Source organism: Ictalurus punctatus, chromosome 7 (assembly GCF_001660625.3).
Source record: "Ictalurus punctatus breed USDA103 chromosome 7, Coco_2.0, whole genome shotgun sequence".
NCBI lineage: Eukaryota > Metazoa > Chordata > Actinopteri > Siluriformes > Ictaluridae > Ictalurus > Ictalurus punctatus.
The window spans coordinates 14647338-14669518 of NC_030422.2; the positions used below are offsets into that span (position 1 = coordinate 14647338).

The 22181-nt window shown below is 37.2% G+C and overlaps 1 protein-coding gene across 1 annotated transcript in view; it reads right to left on the bottom strand.

The window, feature by feature from the left end:
• Positions 1-12776, bottom strand: part of LOC108267065 (B cell scaffold protein with ankyrin repeats 1) — a 48156-nt gene extending 35380 nt beyond the window's left edge. Inside the window, exons 1-6 of the mRNA XM_017470995.3 lie at positions 12670-12776; positions 10387-10782; positions 4892-5016; positions 2840-2978; positions 715-857; positions 162-276 (exon numbers count right to left, since the gene is read on the bottom strand). Coding sequence (XP_017326484.3) covers positions 162-276; positions 715-857; positions 2840-2978; positions 4892-5016; positions 10387-10782; positions 12670-12682 — 931 coding nt within the window. The 5' untranslated portion in view covers positions 12683-12776. The remainder of the gene's footprint in view (positions 1-161; positions 277-714; positions 858-2839; positions 2979-4891; positions 5017-10386; positions 10783-12669) is intronic.
• Positions 12777-22181: the final 9405 nt, after the last annotated feature.

A 22181-nucleotide genomic window follows, 5' to 3' on the forward strand; every position in this document is an offset into this window, starting at 1 on the left:
ATGGCTTCCTCTATTCCTCTTTAATCATTAGCAGAATGAGAAATGAGGTACCTGTACATGCAGGTCAGGGATCAGTGAGAGCTAAAATATCTGTTCTGGCTTCTGTTGAATTGAATTGTGATCAGCTTTTAGGAGTATTTCAGACCCAGAGAATCACTTACCTCCAGTCAGAGTCTGATCATTCTGTAATCCTTGGAAACCTCCGGTAGGCATATTCTTCAAGACGCACGCAGCTAGAATATGATCCAGCTTCTCTGAGGAGGATGACTGAAAAGCCTAAATCGAATAGATTACATTTAAAACATGTGAACAAATGGACAAATAAACGGAAAGCGTAATGATTTCTACCTTGCGTTTTCGTAAATCTCTGGAATATCATAACTCGTTTAAAAATGAAATCATTTAAAGAGATTCTGACATTGACAAATACTCTTTTGACCCTACAAATACTTCGTAACAGGATTTAAAGCAGACATTTGAAAATTACTATAAGAAAATTAAAACAAATGGTATGATAGACATAAACAAATGGTATGTAAACATACACAATCATTATAATAAATTTGCCATGGCCTGGATATACAATTAACAATCCACTTGAAATGAAAATTTCATTGGTGCGTTTGCAATGTGTATTTGACCTGCACCAGGCACTGATCATGTCTCTGGTGTTTGCTTATCGAGTCTCTAATGTGTTTCAAGCTGTTTGTGTACCTGACACATGAAGTTCATCGGGTCTGCAGCCTGCTTGAGCAGGCGGGAAATCTCTCCCATAGTGTTGTAGTAGTGTAGGTGTGTGCTGCCCTTCATTACACCTCCACAGTAGAGCGTTACAGCCACATTTCCAGCAGGAAATTCTGTAACATGCAGTTACCATAATCTTGACCAAAACAAACCTGAAATTTCTCTGCTTATAGAACTGACAGCAGTGTTTAGGATAGAATACATAGTCCTAAGCTGTTTTGTGAACAATAAACTAATTCTGATGCTGAGTCTGTCATTAGGCCCCAGTAAGAATATTCTAGAGGATGGTGGCAGAATTTGCATAAAATTCTTGGCCATAGAGGAGTGTATGTATCTCTGTAAAAAAAGGAGCATATAGGAGTTTATAGGGCATAGAGGACTACATATATGTCTTTACAAATAGGAGCATATAGGAGTTTATAGGGCATAGAGGAGTGCATATATGTCTTTAAAAATAGGAGCATATAGGAGTTTATAGGCCATAGAGGAGTGAATATATGTCTGTAAAAAAAATGCTGTACATTTACAGTGTTGTTTTACAGCAAAATTTTGTTTTATTATTTTACAAGATTGTACTGTAAACAATTGGACAATTAGAGCAGTGCATTGCTTTAAAATAAAATACCAGACAATGCAATGCATAGTGAGATATCTAATATTTTAGGTGGGCTTAAGAATGGTAAAGGTTGTCCTTGTATCAACATAAAGAGAATTTAAATTATTTTTTCTGCCTTTTATTTTAGCAACTGTTTTAAGCAAATGCTAACCAAACCCTCTCTGATGTAAGTTTATAAGCTAATAAAAAACTTTAGTTAAGTAAAGCTCTAACATTAATATTTTAGTTTGTGTTGCTTCAATGGTAGATTGTAGATAGTGGTTGAATTAGTGCAAGTTAGTCGAGGGAAGGAGTGACTCATTTGTTTGGGTGTGTCTCATTCAGCTCCCTAGTTCAGTAGTCAGGGCACTGATCAGGGAGTCAGCCATTTTAAGTCACAAAATTCTTCCTGTGCACTGGAACATTCGCGCCCTAAAAAATCTCACAATCTACTGCAGAAACCAGGGAGCGTCGATGCTCGCTTTGTTCCTTTACTGGAAATGATGTCATGTTTTCTGAGGCATCTCAGCTCGAAAAAAAAATGGGGGACAAACTTTCAACCAACTTTCATCTACTAATGTAAGTAGCTTGTTATCATTGTCGTGGCTCACAAATGATTACTTATGTTTTAAACTTTATTTGACGTTCTATATATGGTTTGCTTGAGTCTAACAAGTTTTAAGTGATTAATGATTTTCAAAATATCCACTAGCTAGATTACAAGCCTGCTTGAAGTACCATGGCAGAAACGAGTGGGATTAAGTTAACAAATTTATGACTTATAATGTCAGAAAGATATTAGTCCTGCCTGTTGTTGATACAACATGAGTACATAGTCATGTCACCGGAAATTGAGTTATCAGTGTCCCAGTGTGTAGTGAGCCAGGCTCCTTACCAGTGCCTGAACTCATGTACAGGATATACTGATTCATGACCTAGAGAGCAAGGGAGCTGATTGAGACACACCCATATTTAAATCTGCTGCCAGTAAATGACTTTGTATGTGTATACTGTAAAATACTGTGAAGCATACAGCGATTAACTGTGAATAGAGTACAGTTTTTACATTAAATATGTTTTACAATTATTTATGATGAATTTACAATATTGTACTTATAACTCTACTGAAAGTAAATTGCTGTACGTTTTTCATGAAATATTTAACTGTGTAATATTGCATAAAATTGGTGATATAAGATTGCATATGCGATTACATGGATTCAGGCATTGTAACAAAGACAAATTAATAAAAAAAATATAAACATTTTAAAATGTATACTGATATTTGTAGAATGGACAGATTACGGAATGTTCAGTATGCACAAATTGAACAGTATAAGAATTACTATACAGTATGCACCCATTGGACTGCTCCTCGAGAAGTAACTGAACTTCACTATGAATATTTTTTTTTTTGGTTTATTGTATCCATAACCCCACAACCCAAACATATTTACATTCTCCAGACAAAAAGTGGCAGGTTTTAGGATTAATCTTTACCTGCAGCAGTTACTCTGAGTGTGCTCTCGTTCCAGTTCACTGCCTTTACTCTCACTTTCTGCTTGCTCTCACTGAACTCCACCTCCATGTCTTTACTGGCCATGGCCTGTGGCAGGAGAAGGAACACCTCCCCGGGATTCTGTGAAGATGGAGTTCAAGACATGAGCTGCACAACATTAAATGCATTTAGGGTTAGAGTAACAACACTTACATTACAAGCTGACAGTTTAAAAATGATGGCTTAGTAACCAAGCTTCTGTATTGATTATTGTTATCTTCAGCTTTCATATAATTACTGTCCTGTTGTGCATGGTTATAGAGTATATGTATGTAATAAAACACTTTTGGAAACAGTGTTAGAGGAGCACAATCAATGACATTACCAATTTTTTTTTTTTTTTTTTTTTTTTAAGTTTATCAGCCTGAAGATTCTCCTACAACAGCATGTCCTGAAGTGTTTTATACCTCTTATACCAGCAATTTGATTAAATATTTTATGCCTCCACCACTTGGTGGTGGACATCTCAAGAATGAGTGGCCAAATGTTTGAAGGATGTATATGGAATTATCACTGAAACCAGCAGATGAACTGATTACATTTTGGAATTGATCCAAAGAGAGTCAAGGACACAGCAATGCCCAATAGCTTCACAATAAAGCATCTTCTTCTTCTTCTTCTTCTTCTTCTTCTTCTTCTTCTTCTAAATGACTGACATGATCTTAAATAGCTTCTTTCCTGTTTGAATTCTATTTTAAGGAAATGTCAGGCATACAAATTAGTAACAAGAAGAACCAAACATGTTCTCCATCGATGCCTTTGGTTTTGAGTTCTACTTGTTTAAAAATTAATTAATTAATTAATTATATCCATCCATCCATCCATCCATCCATCCATTTTCCGTACTTATCTTACACAGCGTCGTGGGGAGCCTAGAACCTATCCCAGGGGACTCTGGGGGTGCCACTGCAGGGCACAATCGCATACACACAACAGACAATTTGGAAATACCAATCAGCCTACAGTGCAGGTCTTTGGACTGGGGAAGGAAACCAGAGTACCCGAAGGAAACCCAGGAAGAGGAGGAGAAAACCAGAAGAACATGCAAAATCCAAGCATTCAGGGCAGAGGCGGGAATCAAGGCGGGAAAGTTACCACTGACTATTAAAAAGCACTGACACCCGAGACTCTTTTATGTGAATGTTCAGTAAATGTTTCCTCAAAGAAAATCAACACTTTTTACATTTCTTTATTATTATCAGTCTTAGAATATGTGGAGCGTCTGCCATACAAGTCTGTGAATTAGTTGTTACTATAGCAGCGATAGTTATTTAGAATGAGCTCATTAATATAAACCTATGATTTGTCTTGCAGCAAGCACTGCTGTCAGTGCTGCTGGTATGGAAAATTAATCAACACTTTCTAAAAATTCAACAGCATGGTGTGTTATAACAAGACTTTAATGTCACTCTGAGAAGAAATTCCATGGACCTGCAGTGCTGTTAGGAGAAAAGCACATCAACTGTGAAATTTGAAAGCATCAAAATTAGCTGACTGTGACGTCAAACATGCACAGAACAGACAATATATAGATTTTTTAGAGGCCATCTGGTTAAATAATAATGCACTGTAAAAAAAAATTGACTGCTAGTTAGTTTGCTTGTGAGCTAGTGGAGTGTAGCTACAATTGTTGAAACATGCAATAATGCGAACAAAATACAATATTGTCCTTGTTTTTTATGTTTTTCTTCTATAGTAGCAGCAATTCAGTTATTATTAACACCTTATAATATCATACTCCAACTATTTAGCTATGTTTGCTCACATACTGCAGCTAGTAACAAGGCTGTTTACTGATCAACATTCACAGCCTCATTAGCATGCACACACACACTGTGGTGCCGTATCTGCAACATCCTGTAACATGAAGCTTCCTTTAATGCTTTGTGCCATTACAGATTCTACTCTAAACACATTGCATTAAGAAGTGTCATTTAAATGTATTTTATAATCCTTTTTTATTGAATGAAATGTAGATAAATGGTGATGCCCACCTCACAAGGAACACGACAGGGCAGGACTAGCAGAGAGGATTTGGCATATGCAGCACCAGCAGAGTGCCTTCTGTCCAGATTTTTTTCCTGAGTAATTCTCGTGTCCACTGCTGAATTCTGTCCACCTAAGGTCAAATAAAAGTGAGCATCCAAAACTTTCTTCATAGCATATTAAAGCAGGTGACTACAGATGTGTTCCAGTAAATAATGAATAATTTATTTGCATTGTACTTTTGAATAGTGCATGCAACTTGAATGATCCATTAACCATTAACAATAATTATTGTTATAACTTTTCAAATCCTGTTTTGATGAGCAGCCATTTTCCCAGCAGGGATAAAGAGATCAAGAGATTGGGATTTGCATACTGAGTGATAAAAGCAGTTCTGATGTATAAGGAAGGTTTTGAGTTTGCATATGATTTGCCACTGGACCAAACACACACAGCAGCTTCTGGTCGTAGCTTCCTGAATCCACAAGTGATAAATATACTGGATCATTATAAACACTGTATTTATATTTATTCATTTAGCAGATGCTTTTATCCAAAGCGACTTACAAATGTGGAAATACAAGCAAAGCAGTATATCAAGCGGAGAACAATACAAGTAATGCTGCTATACAAGATCTTTTAATTGAATTCTAGAAAAAGCAAAGTGCACAGAGTAGAGGTGTAAGAGCCAGAGTAAGTTTTTTTTTTAAGGATAATGTGGGGTTGGTGTTTTAGGGGTTAGTTAGGTGTTCACAGAAGAGGTGGGTCTTTAGCTGTTTTTTGAAGATAGTGACAGATTCTGCGGTCCGGATTGAGGTTGGAAGTTCATTCCACCACCGAGAGACAGTTAATGTGAAGGTTCTGTAAAGGGATCTTGAGCCACGCTGAGTAAGCACTATTAAGCGTCGGTCACTAATCGATCGCAGATTGCGTGAGGGAACGTAAGAGAGTTGAGGTAGGAGGGTGCTGTTCCAGACAAGGTATTGTAGGTGAGCATCAAAGCCTTGAATTTGATATGGACGGCTACAGGAAGCCAGTGAAGGGAGATGAAGAGGGGTGTGACATGGGTCCTTTTGAGCTGGTTGAAGATATATTAATTATCCAAAAATAATCCAAACATTTTAGCATTCATAATCAAATGTAAAAAAGGCTAGTAAAAGTTGAAGAGTAAACAGGATAATAATGAAAACATGTCAATCAGGCTGGGACATCATTTGCATTAGTTATGTTAATGAAATCTGAGACAAGATAAGGGTAGCAACAAAAGGCCTCTAGTGATCTACTTTTAATATATTGTTCTTTTTTATTATGCGGAAATTTGACACGGTGATCATTGCCCAGCAGCGTTGTTCCAAATCCTCCAAAGTGAGCACCAGCGAAACTGTTAATGTGAATAAATAGTACAAGCTGTCAGATTCAACTACAACAGGCAGCAGAGCAGCACACAGTGTTCTCATGGAGACAGCTGATGGACTAAGCAGGCTTTATAGTAGCAAAATGCCTATAATAGAGCTGTCTGTTCGTTAGCTGTTGAGTGACTGCATAAGATAAAACCTAATCAACATGCTTCGTTGTTTGGTACATATATGGGAATATATCCACTGTAATGCAAATATGAATGTTACATCATGTAGCCTTTCTTTTTTAAGGAATCAAAGTTTATGCAATTACATTACTACAGATGCTGCAGAAGCATACACACAAAAATAAAATTTAATTTCAGTGATCTGATACTATCAGTATGCTTGGTCTCTTATTGTTGAATTTTTAAGATTTTTTTGTGTGTGCTTGTTCTCTATGCATTTTTTTTTCTTCTTCATGATATTGCAGTATTTTTGATTTGGATGATTTCTGTTATTTTGCCTTTTTGCTATTTCCACTGTTCTGCTTTCACAGGAATAATTCATGTTATTGTTTGCATTATTGTTTCAGTGGGTTGTCTGTGTACCTACCTCAATTTACGGTAATATAATTGATTCCGGTGCTCAGTGACAGCTGAACACACGGAGTACTATTGAGAAAAAGAGAATGCCTGTATCCATGTTTCATGTAAATCGTTTCCCTCATATTAATGTTTGTACTTTGAGTTTGATTTCCCTGACCCAGTATTGTGTGTATTACCTGAACATATACTGGTTGAGGGTGTATAAGAGGTATGTAGTATGTGTGGGTGAGAAAGCAATTAAGTGAGAGGAGAGCCAAATGAATGTGCGAAAGTATTTTTAAAAAATGGAGAGAATGGAAATGATAATGGTTATGTCCTAACTTTTCCTGAGAGGTGGACCTGCTGTGCATGAAAATCAAAAGGGAACAACATTGAGTATAGCTGCAATATGAAAGTACACAACACAATAAGCACAATCATACACTAAATTCAGCCTACTCTTTTCATCCCATATGCATTTACCGTGCCTTTATTTTTTTTATACTTATGAACCATTTCATCTACATTTAAATCATAACCTGATACAGTATTGTTAAGCTTACCGCTGATCACCCTCATTATTAGCAGCACCTGCTCTTCATTTACACGCTTATTAAGACTGTATATATAAACCTTATTGTATGTGTGTGTGTTTATGCTTCTGTCATCTGTTACTCTAAATGCGCAAGCTTATTTCATAGTTGAAATTTTATATCTTATACCTGATTACAACTTTTCTGCCTAGTTTATGATTCTGTGACTGTGCTGGATTACCCTGTTCACCACAATTTTATATATTTTTGTTTATTTTACTATGCATTTCGATTGTGATTCCCTAACCCTAAAGATGTATCCTGTTACTCTGAGTATGTACTTTGTGATAGATCTTATACGTAGGTATTTTGTTAATGTGTTATTATAAGGTCCATACAATGGGGTGTACTATCATATGAAAAGAATCAGTGACTAAGTGATGTAATGTGGCCCAATGTTCATTACTTTCCTATAACAGCACTATCTGAAGTGTTTTATTCCACTTAGGTCACACCAAATTACAAATAAATACCATGTTTAATTAATGAAAGGAACAATATAGTTAATGTTTAAAGTGTAACATGAAACAAGTTAGTTCCTGTTATCAGCTTATCATGTCACCAAGAAGCCATCCTGAAGACATTCTGTCTGAAATCATAAATGAACAGCTTCACCTCTGACTGTTACAAAGCACTGACCCTGGAGAGCTGTTCCAAAAAGGCTAAATATATGATTATTTACAGAAAGTTTCACCATATCAGAGACTACTCATATATTTTTTTTTATCCATTTATGTGGAGCATACAAAATAGAGTGCCTGTGTAACTTGTTACTATATAAACTGTAACATATTAGAAAGAGTGCTATTGCCTGCCAGCTGGAGGTACTGTCAGAGCTGCTGTTACAGAACATTAATCAACACCTTCAATCAGAACGCAGCATTCAACAGTGCTGTGGTATAATGTGGCATCATGATACATTAATATATGCACAAATAAGGAAAAAATGAACCGTATACAAATCTCATACATGAAAAACCAATAATAATGGTAATCGCTACAGTAAGTATTGGCATTTTGTTAACTCATTGTGATAAATAATACAACTGATTGCAGTATTTATCATGACAATGCTGGAAACACCCATAACAGCACGCGGCCTAAAAACATGGCCACCACGGACTCCAACTCACATGATTACTGATCACCATCACCTGGACTTAATTACACAACCACAGTATTTAAGGATTCTCCCTCAATGCACTGTCTTCCATTTTGGATCTGTCTGCAAGGTTTATTAATAAAGCATTTGTGTACCTGCATCTGTGTCCATATCTGCCGCCTGACAGTGTTATAAAGCTCATTTCCAGTATTAACATTATTATCATTTTTGTACATAATGTAGGTTAGCTCAAGCTTTAGGCTATTTAAGTAACTTTGAGCAATTTACACAAAACTTTTTAGCATCACTAACAAGTTTCTTTCAGACAATATCCATCCATTACATCCATTTGCTGTACTGCTTATCCTACACAGGGTCACAGGGAGCCTGGAGCCTATCCCAGGGTACTCTGGACACAAGGTGGGGTCTCTGAGACAATATGATTATTTTATTAGCGTGACGTTAAAAATACTGGAGGGGATGATCTCGCAGGAGGTTGATCCATTCAAGTATGCTGAATGGACCATGCATACCATATGCTAATAAGAGTAGCTATTAAGGACTAATTTTGAGTTGTGTGTAGAGGAGAAGGAGTAGTTTAGAAATGGGGTGCCTACATTGTTTCCAAACACACCTTGTTAGAAAAGTAATCTTAATTAGTACTGCATAAGTCATGAAATGAATTACTTACAAAATGCTAATACTTAACTATTACCTAAAATGCCAATTACTTAACTATTATTAATGGCTATTCATATATGATTTAGAGGTTGTGAATATACTGTAGATAAGCTTCATTATTTCCTTATGTTCAATTGATTATCAAGAAACAGTTTAGTATTAATATATGCTAATTTCTGAACCTTATAGTAGAATTTGCTCACTTTGGGGGAAAATTTTGCATTTGACAGTAATGAAATGTACTCATTAAAGGTATGGAACAGTGCCATATTTACTGCATTTGCACAGTTAGGTCAATGATGTTAGAGCACACATTGACCACAGTGCATGTCCATTTGCTATTGTTTATGAGTATTGCTGCTTAGCACATCCTGTCTATGATAAAATAAAATATTGCATGCTAAAATTGTATATTATTATAAAGAGGTACATTAATGTGCAGTTTATATGAAAGTTTTTGAAAAGATTGTTTAATCTTGTTCTCTTGATCAGTTGCTGCTCACCACTCGTTTCTGGTATTTTTCATGTGGATGATATATTGTTGAGAGATGGTAATTGGCTTGTCAGGGCTCAGTGTGGATAATGAAGATCCAAACATGTGGAAAATCTCTCTCTCTCTCTCTCTCTCTCTCTCTCTCTCTCTCTCTCTCTCTCTCTCTCTCTCTCTCAGTTCCCCTCCCCGCTCAAACTGCTCCGTAATTACAGTCCTCAGGATCACCGATCACGCTGGCAGAATGTAAACCTGATTATGTTCCTCTTGCACTGCTTAACCTGCTGCGCCATGTTATTTAGCACAGCCAGACTTCTGCATTGGAGGCTGATGTTTCCTTCAGCTGGGAAAGAATGTAATTTACTGGGGGTCTTTAGAGTAATTCACTTCAGTTTTTATTAAATGTGACTTCCTCTCCTTGTCTGAACCAGTCAATTATTTGTATAGCTAGGCATGCTTCTTGAATATGGCCTGCTTTAGATAAGCCAGTAAGGATAACCTAACCTTTTCATCTTCATAATACATCATACTGTAATACTGAAGAATCACAATCCCTTCTTCCTCGACTTCCTTACCCTTTTTTAACACTCACCCTTACATATGTCAGTAAGAGCTGCCATTATTGACCATAGACTTCCTTAGAGATTTCCAGCAAGTTCTCAGCCATAATTTCCTCCTTCCTCTAACTTCCTCACTATATGTATAAGACTCACCTCTGCGAATTATGTCGAGCACGGCCGAACGGTACTCCTGTGCATCTTGTTCACTCGAAATCTGAAGGCATTCTTCGCCCTTGAGAGGAATGAGTTCTAGCAGGGGTTCCAGGCTTTCTACACCACACAACAGCACCACCACACATGCCTCAGGCCTCAGCACCCGTGCTAAGAAGAAGCGGCGCAGCTGGCACATGCCTTCCAGCATACCCCGCGACAAGATGAGCAGTTTGCACTTGTAGCCATTCAGCTCCAGGAAATTGTCTCGCCGACTGGTTACCATAGAAATGTTGTAGCAAAAGATTCCTGTCTCTGGAACAGATCCAGCCAGGACGGAGTACATGTATGAGGCCCACTGCTCTGCCTCCTGCTCGAAGATGATCAGCAGCTCTTGACCTGGACCAAATGGAGGAGAGGGTACAGCAGGTGAGGGCTACCATGTAAGCTCACTGGTGTTACACTATATCTAAAAGTTTGTGGACGACTGACCATCACACCCAAATGTGCTTTTTTGAACATCCCATTCCAGCTTTAGTTCTCCTTTGCTGTCATCATAACCTCCATTCTTCTGGGAACACTTTCCACTAGATTTTGGAGCGTGGCTGTAGGGATTTGCTCCTTCAGCCACAAGAGTGTTAGTGAGGTCAGGCAATGAGGTCAGATGAGGAGGCCTGGTATGCAGTCGGTGTTCCAGTTCATCCCGAAGGTGTTCAGTGGGGTTAAGATTGGGGCTTTGTGCAGGACACTACAGTTCATCCACATCAACCTTGGCAAACCATGCCTTCATGGACCTCAGTTTGTGCACAGAGGTTTTGTCATACTGGAACAGGTTTGAGCCTTTTAGTTCCAGTGAAGAGAAATCATTTTGAGTTGTGTAGCAAGAGGCAACAGTGTGGGGAAGATCCACATATGGGTGTGATGGACATATGTCATATTTATATACCACAGAAATATTGAATTCTCAACTCTGAAGGTGTTGATTAATTTTCTATAACAGCATGACTCTGACAGTAGCTCCGACTATAATTAAAATTATAGGTGTATATTAATGTGCTTGTTCTATTACCTTATAGTTTCTATAGTAACAACTTACAGAGGGATCAGTCAAGGTATTACTAGGTATTACTACAGTATACTAGAGTTAGAAGTTAGAAGCTTCAAGGTATTGCTTTGGAATACTAGATTACGTTATTGGTATAGTATAATACATGAAGTTTGCTTTGTGAACAGGGACATTGTCATACCAGAACAGGTTTGGGTCTCTTAGTTTCAGTGCAAAGAAATTGTAATACTACAGCATAACAAGACATTCTATATTGTGTGCTTCCAACTTTGAGGCAAAAGTTTGTGGAAGGCCCACATGTGTGTGATGGTCAGGTGTCCACACACTTCAAGGTTTTGCTGTTGTATATTATAGCAAGTTATATACTTCAAGGTATTGCTACAGGATATTAAAATAAGATTTAGACCTCACGCTAGTATGATAGTATACTATAGTAAGTCATCAAGGTTTCTGCTATAGAATACTAGAGTATGTTATATACTTCAATGTATACTATAGCATACTAGAGAAAGTGTATGCCTATTATAGAAATTACTATAGTATATTAATGTTGTTTGGTGTGTATTTTAAAGTATATTTTATTGTAGTTTTTTAGTAGTATATTTATTATAATTTATTTGTTTGATTATTTGATTATCATCACTTTTTACCCTAAATGCTACATTTCTATAATAGTTTCTGACTTAGTCAGTTGATCAAAAGCTTTTATGCTTCACAGCTTCTGAAATAATAACTTATCTCGTTATTATAGACAGAAAGGCCAACTGTGTTTTTATATAAAAACTCAGAGGGAGGTAGTACATCATACTAAAAGCTTAGGTAAAGTTAAACTTCCATAGACAACTGCTGACGTCCATAGACAACTTTGAGATAGTGGTTAGTGAGATTGAGAGCCTCTCTGAAGTTTAGCGATATCAACTGCCATTATCCCCCCAGCTTTTAGAATGTGGTTTACAGCCAGGACATTTATAATGCTTGTATTACTTATGAAGATGTATTTCCTTATCATGAATAATAGTTAGAGGTTGCCATTAAGACTCCACAACACCATACTATCAACAAAGACTTCATACTGTCTCATATCATAACCTAATTTGTTGCTAGTGAACTAATACTAATCACTGTATTCATATTCATTTTCTATTAAAATATGTTTACAAGATAATTTTCACTAACATACTGTTTTTTTATTATAAGAACTGAAAAGAGTTGTAACTCACCTGTTTTGCTCATCTTTCCGTCTGGGTGTATGCAAGTGGCACTGTGATCTACACACAGGAAGGTGTGTTTGAACACACACAGGTTCCTTTGTGTTGATATCTGGTAACAGACTGGGAGTCGATGCATCACAGGCATGTTATGACCACAGTTTCCCTGTTTCTAATCCTCTCTCTCACACACACACACACACACACACACACACACACACACACACACACACACACACTACCCCAATCTGATATCTGATATAAATCATGATAAAATGGAACAGCTGCATGGAAATATAGATGACAGTGAATTAATTGTGCTTCTGATTTTATAGAGCATTTTACTACTCAGGTGTTTGTTGTGATACTGTACATTATTGTGTATTGTAGCAAATTTATTTACATATATTCTAATGAACAGATTGGGGTTTTCCCAAAGGTGTACTTTACATTTGTATAATAAATATGGAATGTTCTCAATGCAAATGTGCTGGTACTAAATATTTATTATATATTACACAATTATAGCATATAATGATCAAATAATTGTACATTAAATGTATGCGTTTCACACATTTGTTTTAATTCCACACTCTGGTACAAACGCCCTTCAACATTACTTTGCATTTTGTATTTGTATTTCAGCTTAAGTATAGAATTAATACACAGTGTACACTAGACTTCGAATGATCCATCAAATACAGTCTTTCTTTTCATATTAAGTGTGTTTTGTAATACTAGTTTGTTCTGCTATGTAAAATTCAGACATAACAGTATGTAACTTATCATTGTTTCCACCTGGTGCACTCTCTGAGCTCCGCAGCAGGGTAATTGTTAGAGGCCTTTGAAAAAGATGTACATTGTCTGTAACCTTGAGATTCATAAGTGGACCTACTTCTATGCTACTTCAACATATTAGCAAGCACCACTTAACCTTCATAACAGCACACATTTTAATTCTAGAAACTCTTTCCATCAGACACATTTGTTTCTGAGTTCTATAATAAATATCTTTTCCATTTAGCCATTCAACCAATCAGGGCTCTATTTCCCAGAAGTACTGTTACGTAAATAGCACCACCAACAAATATTTCCACCGACTAGAAAAAAAATATATTGTTCACTGTGATGCTTAGTCTACCATTTCATAATGACCTTTATGCTGCAATGTTTTTTTTCTAGTTCGTCTTTTCATTTATAGTGGTTTGGGCAAAAGCCAAAAACTGAATATTAATTAATCCAGAATAAGAGTGGTTTCAAGTCCCTCAATACAATGGTTAGCATCAGTAGTGGCCATATATTTTAATAGTGTCGGATGACATTAATAATGACAGAGCCTCAAAAATATTGTTTCAGGAAGCTATTACACTTGACCTTTGATATAGGCTACAAGTAATAGGCAGTCAACAATATGCAGTCACCCAGCATGCAGTCTAGCAGCTAATTTTTCTCAGCCAGTATCACCTTTTGTGATGTACAGACATTATCCACTCCATAACCCCCCTTTCCCTATCCCAATCTTTGCAATATATGTATATTTGCAAAATGATTAGTTCTGTACATCATGAACAGTTAAACTTACAATTCACATTTGCTTGCTGAAAGTACTGTATTAGAATTCATTCTGATTATTTGCTATGAAACAGGAGCTTGGCAAGCATGGAGTATTTATAAACTAGACCTATTTGGTGTAAAAACTGTGAGAAAATTCAAAGAGTGAGCATGGGGTAGCATGAGTCCTGTCCCAGTGGGCCTCTATTAGCAGTTGTTGCAGTTCCCATTAAAATGGAAACATTTTTTGACCACTAGTTGCAATAATAACTCTATGGAGCTGTGCAACATCTAGAAGGGCTGTCCAATACTAACATTAAAAAAAAAAATTTTTTAAATCATTAGTCACGCAATAGATGTAATTAGTATTTCAGTGGAATTTAAAATGCAGTTCAATTAAATTTTATTTATATAATAATTTTACAATGTAAAGCAGCTTTACAGATATCCGGATATAGATTTAAATTTAGATTTATCCCTGTGTGGACTGCATTATGAAGTTGTGAATGAAGTCGCAACTCCCAAGAAACAAACAGTTGTTGAGTGGATGATATACACCCATGGATCATTTTATTCACCCGTATACCTACATATTCATGCAATTTTCTAATCAGCCAATCATGTGGCAGCAGTGCAGTGCATAACATCATGCAGATATGAGCCAGCAGCTTGAGGTAATGTTCGTATTTGACTGTGGCATGATTGTTGGTGCCAGATGGGCTGGTTAGACTGTTTCTATAACTGCTGATCTCATGGGATTTTCACACACATAGTTCCTAGAATTTACACAGAATTGTACAATAAATATAAAAAAACATCCAATGAGCAGCAGTTCTTCAGATGGAAACGCCTTGTTGATTAGAGAGGTCAATGGAGAATGGCCAGACTGGTTCAAACTGACAGAAAGGCTATAGTAACTCAGATAACCAATCTGTACATTTGTGATGAGCAGAAAAGCATCTCAGAATGCACAACACATTGAACCTTGAGGCAAATGAGCTACAAAAGCAGAAGACCACATCAGGTTCCTCTTCTGTCAGCCAAGAACAGAAGGATGAGGCTGCAGTGGGCACAGGCTCACCAAAACTGGACAGTTGAAGACTGGATAAACGTAGTCTGGTCTGATGAATCTCAATTTCTGCTGAAGCACAAAGAATGTAGGGTCAAAATTTGGCACCAACAGCATGGATCTGTGGACCCAATCTGCCTTGTGTCAATAGTCCAGGCTGGTGGAGGTGGTGTAATGGTGTGGGGAATGTTTTCTTGGCACACCTTGGTCTAGTTAATACCAATCAATCATCACTTGAATACCACAGTCTATTTGAGTATTGTTGCTGACCGTGTGTATCCCTTCATAGCCACAATTTACCATCTTCTAATGGCTATTTCCAGCAAGATAATGCACCATGCTACAAAGCAAAATTCGTCTCAAACTGGTTTCATGAACGTGACGATGAATTCAATATACTTCAGTTTTTCCCTGTCACCAGGATCTGAATCCAATCTAAAAATGAATGTTTCCAACATCTTGTGGAATCCATGCCATGAAGAATTGAGGCTATGAGTGCAAAGGGAGGACCTACACAGTTTTAGTATAGTGTTCCTAATAAAGTGTTTGGTGACTGTATATGGTAAGACTCTGACCCACTTTGGCCGAGACTTCACTGGTTACCATTGAATTAGTACATTACTACGAACAGCATCATACAAATGAATTGCATACAAATGAATTTAGCTAGCTACAGTACTGCTTAAATGGCTGTAAGGCTATTTATTTAATATTATTTAATAAAATATGTCATTCATTACTTTTTTTGTCTGCATAATTAAGAGCCATGTGATATACAAGCAATTAGGCTTCAAAATATTCCTCTTGAAATTGCAAAGGCTATCACTTGATACAAGCCATCTGAAGTGCGAGGCAATCACAGAGGAAAATTATTTCTTTTATAAGTATAGGTCAGCGATTTGCTTCAATGGGTTTATTATGAGTCATTTTACTATGTCTCTGTGCTGTCACTGAATATTTATATGTCATTAAAATATTAGGAACGCTCATTCCAAGAGATGTTATTATGGTGATGTAGTCAAGAGTAGAATTTTACACCAATACTGTGCATAAAATGTTATACCATTGTTGAACACACATTCAGTATGCGTGTTTGGGGTTTTTATTTTCTGTAGTTGGTAATTAAATAAAGGAATTAAGGAAACAAATAAAGTGTAAGCCTCTGAGTTTTTCCACTGTGCACAACTTTAACATTTGTAGCGTGTATAGAAATTTCACCCAGCAACTGACATACATGAATAGAATAAAACGATCTGCTCGACGAGAAGGGAAAGGCTCTAATCATTCCAGGAAAAGTAGCAGGCTGGAGATAGAGAAGTGCATATGGCTTCAAATGGACTATAATTAGTGAACCAAGCACAAATCCTTATATCTATATTTCTATATCTCTCGCTTCTCACAGAGACACACCTGCTTAGACTACATCCATTCCGCTCATTAGATAAATCCTCTGAGAGATGACCACCCACCATTCTAATTGCAAACGTTGCTCAGTTTTACATGTCATCACTTTCTCTCATTTCATCATGTGAAATTGGTGGGAAATAAAGACTGAGAGTGCTATGAATTAATTTAAGCCTACCAGGCAGCAAATTAGGCTAAAATGATCTCATTGTGAACTTGTCTGGCTAGCTCATTTGACGATGCCTGGCTCTGAGGTAGATCCTCTAGTATGGCCGTAGAGATACAGACTGGTCTCTTTGTATTTGTAGTCTTATTACACATCAATCAGTGTGTTCCAGTGCAGTGTCAGTTAAACTGTGCTGCCGCCTTTGTTTCATGTGACTGAAGGCATGACAGTGAGTGAAATGGTTCCAGGCAAGTCAGCCGCAGATCCTGTCAAAGCCCATGGCTCCAAAACAAGAAGCAACTCGCCGTCATTAACTGCAGTTTTGCTTTCTTTGGAGCTTCATGACTCTCCAGGGAATAGGATCGAACAATAATGGAACCTCATAAGAGCTGAAAAGAAAACAACACATGGGAGCATAAGACAGATAAATGTATTTTGTTGTAGTCATTAATGAACCTTTGATATCCAAACGGAACAGCTTAGAGAGAGCTATACAGGTTTCAGATGTGAAAACACCCATGGTTTTTACCAGTTCCTCTAAATCATGTGAAAAATCTTAAGCTAGTATTTCATCATTATTTATGCCTATCCACTGATTAGTTCATTTTTAATTAGAGGATTTTCTGAACATGTCATATGCACTGTGAAGCGCTGATTAGTGTACTGTTTCTATCAATTTCCGAATGCCACCAAGGAATATCTGTGGGAGAAAAAAAAAAAATCAACCTTGTGTGACACTATTTAAAATATGTGCCTATTAGCCAAGCAAAACTAATTAGACATGTGCTCTCCTACAGTCTTCCACATGTACAACTGCTAGCTGCGCTGACAAAACCATTTCTTAGAACACACTGGAAAGAAAAACATTAGGTGAAACAACTTTTAATTAGAGTAAGTGTTGATTTTGACTGTAAAGACTAACCCATCATTAAAACGTGTTTTTAAAAAATGAAGCATTGTTATTGTCATCCATTTCCCAGCATTAGAGAAAAGGCTTTTTTTTTTTCTTTTTTTATATCTGCCACAGGTCATAGGGCGAAGTCGAGGCTTGCTATGAGAAGAGAGTGAGGTCAGATGGCAGCCTAAGGGCAAGCTCATTATTTCAAACTGTCACTCAATGTCCTGCCACTGATGAGTGTCATACGCTCAAGCTCACGTTTATGATCTCCACCAACCAGGATGAAGAGAAGGCTTCAAGGTATTAATACATAGCTTGTTCTGCCTTATGAGCATCTTAATGAAGATTTGTGTCACATGGATGCTTCAATAAATGAGCTTAAAGCAAAACATCATGCAAGGTCCAATGTAATGGTGTCATGAGAATTACTATTAATATTTACATGCAGTAATTAATGGTGCGGGTTTATTTTTTTAATGAACACATACCTTATAAGATTGTGCAGTTCGAAATAAAACAGCACATATCATGATACCACTTAACCTTGAGGGTTTTCTAACTAGAATAAGCATGTTAAAATTAACTTGTGTGTAACAACAGTGATTTTACAGTGCTTATATGATGTGCTGAAGGGTATGTGCACAGCTTTTACATAACGTTCAAAATACGAAACAGCATTTATTTACTGGTGTTTGAGTGTAATCACTTATTCTTGAGAGCCCCCACAGAAGCCCCTTCACATAAATGTGCAGCAAGGATGCACCAAAAACTGCACATAATTCCACATTTAATCACAAAAAACTTTATTTAACCTTTAAACCTGCAGTAAAGATGCACATCCATGCTTATTGGATGTGCCCAACTTTTACACCAATCTTCTGAGCTGAGACAGCTTTTTAATGGTGTGCATCCCCAATTTCTTATGCTGTCATTTGTGTGGTGGTTTTGTTCAGTTTTGTAGCTTATTTGTATGCACAACCTGGGCCCTTTTTACACCACTAGCTAGTGATAGCTCTGGGTGTCCTAATATCATTTTGATAACAAAATGTATGTGGTTAAATAATGAAAGATTAATCCTCTTAACTCCACTTAACACATGGGGGGAAGTGTGATCTTAGTGACTTTGATTGTGGCATGGTTGTTGTTGCCAGATGGTTTGAGTATTTCAGAACTGCTGATTTCCTGGGATTTTCATACACAACAGTCTCTAGAGTTTTATAAAATGGTGTTTAAAAAAACATCCATTGAGCTATAGTTCTCTAGAAGGAAGCACCTTGTTGGTGAGAGAGGTCAGAGGAGAATGACCAGACTAATTTGAGCTGATAGGAAGTCTATGGTAACTCAAATAACCACTCTTTACAACCATGGTGAGCAGAAAAGCAATTTAGCACTCACAGCATATTGAACACTGAGGCAGATTGGATCTATTAGTAGGAGACTATTTTGGTTTCCTCTCCTGTCAGCCAAGAACAGGAATCTGAAGCTACATTGGGCAGTTTTGGGGGTCCACCAAAACTGGACAGTTGAAGATTGGAAAAAGCGTCATCATGACCCTTTTTTGTTGATGCACATGGAAAATAAAACAGTAAAAGACACATATCACTAGAAATAATAAATATCATTATATAGCCACTCATGTTACAGGCCCTACTAATATAACTTCATTAACATTTAAGTTTTGATAATTGTTTTATTTATAGAAAATTATTTTAGTGTTATCATAGAAATAGGTTGTACAGATGCATTTCTATAAGATGAGATACAAGAAACCAAACTGCATTGCACCATTAAATAACAGTACTGCAGATGTCCAGCCATCCATCCATCTATCCATCCATCCATTTTCCATAAGCTTATGCTACACAGGGTCACAGTGAGCCTTGAGCAAGGTGGGGGACACCCAGGACGGGGTACCAACCCATCATTGGGCACAATCGCACACACATTAAACACTACGGATGTCATTAAATGATATATTATATTCGGTATGTTGATGTACATCTTATCAGGTCACATGACTGGGTGTCCAATCAAGTTTATGGTTTACCTATCATTTTTCATTAGCACTACTTCCCTGTGCAAGACAAGGATTGAGGTCATAAAAAAAAAAACTACTGTCACTTTACACCTGACATTAAATTCGAATGTGTAAAATCACTGGTAGAGTATTATCACAACAGTACAATGTACTGCCATTGGTTGGGTTTTTACTGCCATTCCTCTATATAGATTGTATACATTGGAATGAAATGACGTTTCTTCAGGACCATGGTGTAAGTACGCAAGCCTGCATAAAGTGCAAATACACAACAGTGTGAGACAGAACAAAACAATAAATGCACAGGACAACAGATACACAGACCATAGACTGTAACCTGTAAACATTGACCATAAACTCTAAGCTAGTGTGTAATTTTGCAGCACAAGTATACCAGCAATACTGACAGCAAAAACGAGTTCCATAGTATAAAGTGACTGATGCAACTATGTAAAGTGCAGTGTGCAGTAGTACTGAGTCTTACTGGGTTAGGTGTTCGGCTTGCTCAGGGAAGAAACTGTTGCAGAGTCTGTTGGTGGTGGCAAGGATGCTCCTGTACCATCTGCCAGATGGCAGGAGGGTGAATAGTCCATGAAAAGGGTAATAGGGGTCATCTGCAATACTGGTGGCACTTTAATAGATCATCAGAGGATTGAGTTTTGCAAACATGCATGGGTCAAATTAGGAGTTTAAGGAAATTGAAGAAGCTTAATTCACCATGTGTTGTAGCATTTGTTTTTAAATGAACACTAGTTACAACCTATCTATGCAGTTACAACACAGGAGAAGTCTATAAGCAGTTCCCTAAGTCATAAATCAGCGATTCATGTTGTCACAAATGATATGATCGATTGGATGTGAGAAAGCCTTCAGGCAGTTCAGAGATCTCTAAAAGCAAAACTGATCTATAAAGGTTCATATTTTGAGGTATATTCTAGCAGTCATCTGTTTAGTCTGCCTTTTTGTCTAAAATCTTATCGTCCCTCAGAGAGTGTGTGGGAAGCTGAGTCTGCAGGCAGGAAAGGTTGCCATTTAGGAAAGAACAAAAGATTGGAAAAGTTCTAGCATGCAAATCTTTTGCCAGATGGGTTGAAATTGTACACTATCCACCCTCAGAGAAATGAAATTGTTCTAAATAAATAAATAAAACAAATTCCCCTGTTTAAAGATCCCCAAAGAAGGCTGTTGAAAATGTTTTGAGGGATTGAACAGTCATAATGCGATTGAATTGTTTATCTGAGACCTGTGAAGAATAAGAAAACAGTGCTTACTTTTATCTAAATGTGTGACTGTACAGTGCTGTGAAAAAGTATTTGCCTCCATCCTTATTTCTTCTGTTTTTGTGTATCTCTCATACTAAATTGTTTCAGAAATTAAAACAAAATCTAAAATAAAACAAATGCAACCTGAGTAAACACAGAATACTGTTTCTAAATGATAATGTTATTTATTGAAGCAAAAATGCTATCCAATAACAACTAGGTCAATGTGAAAATGTATTTGCCCCCATAGTTACTAATTCCCCAAATCTATGAAACTGTATTCATAATGGGGTTCAGCTGGATTAGACGCAACCAGGCCTGAATACTGCAAACCCTGTTGATCTGAACTGAAATACATCTGTCTGGGAAGGGTTACAAAGCTATTTCAGAGGCTCTGGGACTCCAAAGAACCACAGTGAGAGCCATTATCTCCAAATGGAAAAACTCGGCACAGTAGTGAACCTTCCCAGAAGTGGCTGAGCTTCCAAAATTCCTCCAAGAGCACAGCGACTACCCATCCAGGAAGTCACAAAAGAGCCAAGGACAACATCAAAAGATGTACAGGCCTGTCTTGCATCAATAAAGGTCACTGTTCATGACTCCACTATTAGAAAGATACTGAGCAAAAATGGCATCCAAGAAAGAGTGGTGAGGTGAAAACCACTGCTAACCCAAAAGACCATAAAAACATACCTTGATGATCCTCAAATCTTTTGGGAGAATGTTCTATGGATTGAGGAGTCAAATGTGGAACAGTTTGCAAGACAGGGGTCCTGTTACATCTGGCATAAACCAAACCCAGGAATCCACAAAAAGATCATCATACCTATGGTGAAGCATGGTGGTGAAAGTGTGATGGTGTGGGGATGCTTTGCTACTTCAGGAACTGGGCAACTTGCAGTAATTGAGGGAAACATGAATTCTGATCTCTATCAGAAAATCCTAAAGGAGAATGTCCGGTCTTCAGTCCGTAAGTTGAAACTCAAGTGCAACTGGATTATGCACAAGAAAATGATCCAAAGCATAGAAGTATGTCCTAGTCCTAGAAGTAAGTGCAAGACTGATCTCCAGTTATCGGAAGCATTTGGTTGCAGTTATTACTGCTGAAGTTGGCACAACCTGATTTTATGTTTAAG